This window comes from Battus philenor, unplaced genomic scaffold (genome assembly GCF_028537555.1).
Source record: "Battus philenor isolate CCGP_79_NKW_IND1 unplaced genomic scaffold, ilBatPhil1.0.hap1 SCAF_22, whole genome shotgun sequence".
Lineage (NCBI taxonomy): Eukaryota > Metazoa > Arthropoda > Insecta > Lepidoptera > Papilionidae > Battus > Battus philenor.
The window spans coordinates 6589212-6597883 of NW_027181685.1; the positions used below are offsets into that span (position 1 = coordinate 6589212).

The 8672-nt window shown below is 30.2% G+C and overlaps 1 protein-coding gene across 1 annotated transcript; it reads left to right on the forward strand.

The window, feature by feature from the left end:
* Positions 1 to 6215: 6215 nt before the first annotated feature.
* Positions 6216 to 8568, forward strand: LOC137923599 (uncharacterized). The gene is made up of 3 exons (XM_068766817.1): positions 6216 to 6777; positions 7158 to 7337; positions 8314 to 8568. The coding sequence occupies exons 1-3, from the start codon at positions 6283 to 6285 to the stop codon at positions 8566 to 8568; spliced, it is 930 nt and encodes a 309-aa protein (XP_068622918.1). The 5' UTR covers positions 6216 to 6282.
* The last annotated feature ends 104 nt before the right edge of the window (positions 8569 to 8672 follow it).

Below are 8672 nucleotides of genomic sequence, written 5' to 3' on the forward strand. Positions count from 1 at the left end.
TGCCCCGACTCCAAATATTATGTGGTTTCGTAATAATACATTAGTCATGGACGCCTTTCCATATCGTATATACAGAAACAAAACTTTAAGGTGCAGTCTAAAAATTATAATTTAATTTATTTTTAACTTTTAGTTGTTTGTTCTTATTTCTATTTAACAAAAAAATGACTCCATTGACACCGTGCATGCGCATTGCGCAGTGAATACGAGGGAGTTGAGTGCGTCTTTCATAGTCAAATTACGTCCCTCAAGAATATTTAACCTCATTACATGGATTTGTTTTTAACGGGTTATCTTTGATATTTTATACTAATTTTGTTTCATGGCATAACAGTTTAATATATTGTTATTAATAGAATTATAACTACATATTAAACCAAATAATTTTCGAATAAGGTATTAGCTTTCACAACACAAGGCTGTTATGTAACCAGCTAACTTCATGTTTCAGAAATCCAATCCAATTTTTATTTTAAACGATATTTTACTCCCTTGTGATTAAAATATTTAAAAGGATTTATTAAAATATCTCTCAACAGGTTTGAAGCGTCTGTTAAAATCCATGGGCTATATACTTGTCAAGCTAGCAACAAATTTGGAACTGTTAAGAAAACTGTAAATGTCAACGTTTGTGGTAAGGCTCTTTCTGTAAGTTCAATCTCATACCTAGTAATTAACGTAAGTTAGTAAGCATAATTAAGGTTACGGAGGGAAGAACAAGGATGATCAGCAAGCGAAGCGCTGTTCGCCCACAAAACACACGAAGGCGCTTCATTAGACCTTTTTTAACCGGTATAATAGTAGCGAACGTCCTGTGGCTGCAATGATGATGATAAAGGGTTATGTAAAATAAAAAGTAACAGATTTTTTCATGTTAGACATGTTATTTATAGGATACCTAAACAATATCTTATTCTAATAATATATTCGGCCGTTTTCATAAATATTTTTTACATAATTCTTTCAAATATTTAATTTTTTTTAGACCCCGCTGATATAAATATACCCGAAGAAACAACTCTTAAGATTAAAGTTGGAAGTAAGTCAGAACTAGCTTGTGAAGTAAAGGGATATCCAATGCCTACAATGAAATGGTTTTTTTTCGATAAAAATTATACGAAGAGAAAACAATACAAACCTAAGTATGGATCATCAAGTTACTTTGTGATTAGTACACATGTTTTGTTTAGACATATTGACGTATGATTTTACATGATTTCAATTTAGCTTTATAAAGTAATACTAATTACTATTAAAAAGATATTGAGATGGCATAGTAACTGTGAGCGCTATATCTACAAAATAAAGATAAAAAAGTTATTATTTATAACCCAGTTGCAATAATTCAGAGGTAAAAACTAATGGATTTTAATTTTGAATTTGGAAACTACTTAATAATTACATAATTGATTACTTTAAATAAGATCTATCTAGCCAGTATCTACTCGTATGTATAAGGATCATATAACTTAATGGTAAGCTTATTCGCGCAACATATTTAAAGCTTTTTTAATAGTGCTATTGCAAAAAGAGTATGAACCATTATTATGAATTAATGTATATACTTGTTCTTATAATATATTTTCGCAGACTCTATTTATATCCTGTTTATATTTTTCTCTCAACATTTTAAATCATTAAATTACTAATCAACGAGAGAATCATTTAAAAGTAAATAACTTGGTTTTTACAATATAATGCTACTTTAGATTTTATATAGATTTACGTTGGTATCTTATGTACGTACACCTTAGTCTATTTTATTTTTATTAGCAGTGACTTTTGAAAAAAAAAGCATTCTATTATGCCTGTACCATGTATTTATTCAGGACACCTAATTTCTAACACTATGACGGACATGTCAATTCATATACATCATATAAATAAAGATAGAATATTTTGTTTTTTCCTAAAATTAACTTTAAGTTAATATAAATGAATTTTCTTCTTTAAAAAAGTATTTTTGTGAACTGTTACGACAGTTCTCTCATAAATAATAAAGACAGAAAAAAACGCTGTCGTACCAATATAAGAGAAAATAAAAGACATCAACAATTTTAATAAATTAAGGTTTTTTTATCTTTTTCACAGTGAAATAACAAGTAGCGGTACCTTAGTGATACCAGTGGTTCAGCTCGATGATGAAGGTTTTTATATCTGCGCTGTTGAAAATTCGTGTGGTCGTAAAAATCTTACGTATACTATTCAGCCTAATGGTAAATATTTCTGATTTTTATTGCAATATTATGTACACAAATTTTGACTATTTTTCGTCTTTATTTTTTTTAAACTAGGTCAGCCATGCACTAATTTTAGTGTGCCTGATTGCAGAATATTTCTTCCAATAAAAGAATACATTAAAATATAAACGAATAAAAAAATATTTGCTCCATATAACGTTAAAAAGATTTTCACGTTATTTTATTAAGGAAAAAAAGTTCCGATACAATATTTTAAAATATTTTAAAATCATTTACAGTCTTTACGAGTATCAACATAATTCTCATGTAATGCAAAAACAAAATAGAAGCTAAAATCAAAACAAATTAGGCAAAGAGAAGTCGTAGAAAATTTATATTTAATGACAAGAATTTTTTAATAGGCAGATTGACCTATTTTATGCTGAAAACTTTATTTAATTGAGTATAGCGTTCATATTATCTATCTTCAGTCGTGATTTAGTGGTGCGTTTATATAGTCATTGCTAGTTATTACTAGCTATATCGAAATCTATATCGCTACGCCGTATTTTTGCGAAAAAGGTGTCTAATCGTCGGTCTTAATCTATAAAATTAAGATTCTTGAGAAGTGGTTCAGACTTTTAATAACATAACATGTTCTATAACCAAGAATTGTCTTTAGTCATAAAATTTAATCTACTCAAACGTGGTTGGCAACGATTGTTATGGACTTCACCAGAGCTGAAGACTGGTCATCGTCTAGTCTTGATCTTAATCCGCTGGTTTATTATTTATGAAACTTTTAAGAGAGTGTAGTATCCCTTAAATGTGATAATATTTTTAAATTTATGCAACAATCTATGCTATAGATTGCCACTGCCAATGTTATAGAATCTATAGTATATAGTGAAGAATTTTCTCATGAAGAGACTAACTCTTTTAATTACTTGACTTTACTTTCACAGGACTCTGGTAATGCTAATAAAGATCATTATGAATGAACTTCGTATGTTTTAATTTTATTATATTACGTAAAATTTGTCATACATTCCAATAATAAATGTTTTACGTAATACAAAAAAAAATCCTTTACGTTTATAGGTAGAATAAGTATGCTTTTATCCCTCTGACAGAGTTTTCGCTCTTTTATAGCACCGCCTATGACAATTCCCACGAAAAAGAATTTTGATGCTGTTGTCGATGATAGAATTTTAAAAATACCATGTTCTGTTACCGGTGAGCCAAAACCTATAATAACGTGGAAAAAGGACGGCAACTTATTAGTTACAGGTAAATATTATTATTAACATTTTGAACGAAATATCAAAATTGGTCATTAAAAACTAGCCAACTTTCATTTCATGTACGACTTTATAATTAAAAATGAACGAGTTAGGAAATATTTATAGGATATGCTAAGGCAGAAGGTTTAGGAGCAATGGTATTTCGGCAATGATCGCGGCTTCGATTCCCGGAAAGTAATCTTATGTAATTGATACTTTGTGCCAATAATTACACAAGATAGCCAATGCTCATAAAGAAGTTCCGAGAGGATGAGCGTCCTCTACCTAACATAATACCACACTGCGATCACCAACCCTCCTGCCAACAATAGCGATTATAGTATATTCTCCCATAGATATCTCTTGGGGAGATCTATACCTACATAACGACTATGCCTTGCAATGTACGAGGCTAAGGTACATTGATAATATTTATTGATATAATATTTTTCTTTGCATAACATTAGGAACTGAATGGTACTCCGTTACAACAGAAGGTGCCTTAATTATTAAAAATATAAAATCATCCTCAAAGGGAACGTACACATGCATGGCAAAAAACGACTATGGTGTGGCCTATGGATTAAATACAGTAATAGTGCGAAGTGAGTAGTTAAATATTGTTATTAATTAAAAATGTTTTTACCTTTAATCTAAAATATTCCTTGTTGAAAGTAATGATACTTGACAACATTTTTTGAACACGCATAATAACCAAACTCAGTCACATTTCTTTTATTTTATTATAAATTAGCTTTGATAATATACTGGTAACAGTCAAAGTTAAAAAGTATTAAGTAAAGCTCACGCGACAGTGTAATCGAGCCTTGGAGCTTTGGGTTGATGCTACGGGATTTCTCTACGAAATCGAACCAGCTGCGAAGTGATCCGCTGCGGAGTCCCCTAAGGTTCTGATGTCCAGTTAGACAGATGACCTTATTAAGGTCGTTAGTAAATGTCATGCACAGGCCGCTGCCAACCGATCTTATCGAAAATCTATTTTCAGGCATATGTCGGGCGGAAGATGTACTAAGGCTAAAATTATTATGATGAAGTAACAGTTACATTATTCAATATTGTTCTTCCATGCTATTTTCGAAACGACAAATTAAATACCCCGTAGTATATGTCAAATACTGGTGATGTGCGAAAAGCAAACGAACTATAAATATGGTTGCTTTTTGTTTTATTTATAACTTCGCATTTACTTTTACAGATTATCCTATTAAAGCGGGTCCTTTAAAAATTATGTACATTGAAGAAAATCAAACTAAAGAGATTGAATGTAATGTACCATGCATAAGAACTAATGAAATACGGTGGTACAAGGTGTAAAAATTTAAGATATTAAAATTCTTTACAAGCCATTAAACAGATTTAGATCTTTTTTTCATTCTATTGCTGTACGAGCAAATCTTAATGATATATTTCTTGTAGGTTAAGCAAAAAATTGCAGAAGGTAGATTAGTTTTAGCTAACTTTAATCAAAAACAGGAAGGTCGTTATAAATGTCATGTCAGCAATCTTACTGGAACTTACACTGGAAGCATACAAATTAATTTAGGCGAGAAGCCAAGATTTATAAATAATGTAACGGTTCATACGTATTACTTCGATGATATGAATTACTTCGATTGCATAAACATTGGAAAGCCAAAAACAAAGGTAAGTTCTTTGTTCATAACAAAGTTGAAGAGTAAAGAACCTTAGGGGAAAAGAGATTCTCTATAATATTTTAATGAAAGACTGTTGTGTAAAGTAAATCGCTGTTATAGAATGCTTGTTTTTGACGAAGTTCAAGGCTATTTATGCGGAAAAAATTGCGGTGCAAGAGTTAAAATCCTGATGCGTTTGCTCGAATTCCGGCCACGAGCACACCCTCTTTTTACAGGCACCGTTTTTTTTCCTTTCTTCATTATTTTTCATTATTTTATCGTTTCTTCATTATTTTGACTCTGTCGTTAAACAAAGTTACTGATTGTAGGTACCGCCACCTATAAGGCAATTACACCCGGTACATAAAAACGCTGCACTTTCTTGAAATCGACATATTCGGATTTTCGGACCACGCGACGACTGTAAAATTAATTACGTACACTGCACATTGTCGTCGGCGCCATTTGTTAACCAAAGGTCTCTCAGGTCGTCTATCAATAAAACAATTAGCTTCTTTGTGCATAGAGTGTGACGTTGCCGGTGCTCGGGATTTAGCAACTAGGATAGACTAGAATAGATAAATATAAAGTTTCGAGTGTGGCGACTAAAAAGTTATTAAGGTTTTAATTACAGTAATAAACAATATTGATATGACTTTTAGTTATTATTTTGAAGGTTCATTTAATTTAAACTTTACAAAGATACCAATTTTTGATATGTATGGTTTTTTTTATTGTACAGACCACATGGCGGTTTAACAAAAATAAGATCGATGTCAGTGTAATGGATTATTATTATGAAAACAAAATAAGTAGCATTGGAGAATATACTTGTGTTGTTGAGAATAATTTCGGCAAAATTGAAAGAACGTTTAATCTTACCACCTGTGGTAAGATGTTTGATTACTTTTTGTATTAATTCCTCAAAGTTGATTTATTTTTAATATTTTCTCACCATTAATGTCACAGTTAATTTCAGATTGTTTGTTGAATATACAAAACGATTTCGATATATATCATCCACTAGTGCTTACGGAAACCTTCAGGTTACCAAATTTTAAAATTAAAGATGAGCATTTAGCTATACCAATAAATGAAACCGTACAGTTTTTCTGTCCTGGGGAATTTAATAAATTTTCTAACACCGAAATTAAAGCTGTATGTATGGAAAATTACAGATTTAATGTAAAGGGAACATTTGTTGATTATCCAAAACTCAAATGTAAAGAACCGTTGCAAGCAATCAAGATAAAAATGGATAAAAGCTGTGATTCTTACAACAATGGAGATTTTTATCAGATCGGATTTAATGTAAAAGAGTTTTTGGAAATTTATAGGATATGCTTCCATAAAGTGCGAAAAGTTCCTCTTTATGCAGAATACACTTTGATACCATCTGCAGCTGGAGTAAAATCTCCACCAATAGAAACATGGTTAGACAGTGAAATAGTTAAATATAATCAAACCGAAATGTATGATTGCAAAAAACAGAAGGACGACTTATCATCAATTTTAGACAAACAATTTCAACACGAAGAAAGTTGGTGTTTTACAGCAAAGCAGTTGGTAAACGAAAAGGATGTGATACCGGGTTTTGCTCAAATGTTGACTCATAGCTATTTAAATTTTATTCCATACTGGAGTTCCGGAGATGTGAAAGTAATTATAAAATTGCTTTTAATTTTTTGTATCTAATCTAACTTCTTAATTCTACTAAATAACTACTAAAATTTTCTACTAAATTTATTATTTAGTAGAATTAAGAATTTAAAAAAACCTTGTTATTACTAAATGATCAGCAAATACTTTTACTTTATATTTTACTCAATAAAAATACTTTGACTAATACACAATATAACGGCTTAATTTACGTTTTTTCTCAATTGAGTTATATCACAATTTTAGTAACTATTAAATAACACTAAAGTTTAAAAAATAATCTATGCACAAAATTAAAATTTACAATTTCATTCTAAACCCTTCTTAGATAATTTTCATTGAAAATATGATAATAGTAATGAGGTAATTTTTACTTGTAGAATTGGGATAAATGTGAAGAAATATTGAGATCTACGACGAAAATGAAAGACAAATATTTACTTATAAGAACTGGAATATCACAAAAACTCGAGTTACCCTCTAAGACTTCAGGTTTAAGAACTGTACACATTGCTGATAAAGCAGGAAATAAGAATTTGGTACCGATGTTTCTATGGAAGGTGATGTTTATACTATTTTTTTTTTCATTTAAATTACAAGCCGTACTATAACGTCACCTTTCAATATCGATTGTCATACATTAATGTTTCACTCTTCTCTTTTAACACTATTTACATTATATATGTGGAATGTACTTGATGTACTGAATGTCCCATAAATGAACGTCAAGACAAATTCGAGTGAAAGGGCAAGCAATCCCAGAAAATTAAGAGCTATCTTATTTCAAAATGAGGCTATTATTGTAATGACTTCTGTTATATTTTTTTTTCATAACGGTTATTTATAGCAACTATTGTGAAAATAATATACTGCCATAAAATTTCAAACTTGTACAATATTTTTTTTTAAAATTATGAATCACATTTCCCAATCAAAAAAGATCCCGATTTTGAAAATATTTTTCTATTGCCGAGGTTAATCTAAGTTCGCCAAATTTATTTATACATATTAACCATATGGTATCATTTACATTGAAAAATTGTATACGTCTAAAGAATAGTGCCAGATGAACCCAATTTGACATAAACGGGAATCAGATTGAACGCCCCTATGAAGGCATATTTCAACTTAAAACTTGCGAAGATACCTAAACGCACCATAGTACGTGAAGAACCCTCAACTAACATATTTGATTGGTTTTGTGTTCACTTTTACATTATCTTTAATATAGCAGTAAGAGTAATTCATTCCCAAGTTCTATGATCACTAAAAAATCGTTCATAATATAACTTAATTATTTACAAGTTTTGTTAAATTTATTACATGGTAATGTAGAGATATTACATGGAAGTGTAATACCGTAAGCAGTAACGTAAGCACCGTAGTATCGAATATGGCGATCTATATAAGCTCACGTGATATTGGTTTGTTAAAAATGGGTTTATTTGCAGGATTCTATCCAAATTTATAATAAATTTAACACTTTTCTAAGATTTTTTCTGTGTAAGTCGCAATAATTTTTGAAATTTCTTTTAGGTAATCACTGATGTAGTCGAAGGGGCATCTGTAGCGATAATTCATCTGAACATACCGGATCTATCATGGATTGATGTAAACAGTTATATTATTTGTCCAAACATATGTGACCGAATAGATTGGTTGAAAGATATCAATACGGACGATATAAATAATGGATTTATATACTGCTGTTCGATTTTCGAATTCGAAAAAGCTTTTAAGTATCGCTATGTATTCAGCAAGGGTTATGGGAGACTTTTGAAGACTTTGTAGAATATATTTACATTGTAAAAATAAATGCAATAAAAATATTTTATTTCTTTTATTTCCTGAAATCATCATCTTAGTTTTCGGTATAGAACCTCAATGCTGGTTAT

Coding starts and splice junctions, on each gene's coding strand:
- LOC137923599 (XM_068766817.1), top strand. CDS start 6,283: ATGGAAAATTACAGATTTAATGTAAAGGGAACATTTGTTGATTATCCA. Junction 6,778..7,157: donor GGAGTTCCGGAGATGTGAAA/GTAATTATAAAA, acceptor TTTTACTTGTAG/AATTGGGATAAATGTGAAGA. Junction 7,338..8,313: donor TACCGATGTTTCTATGGAAG/GTGATGTTTATA, acceptor AATTTCTTTTAG/GTAATCACTGATGTAGTCGA.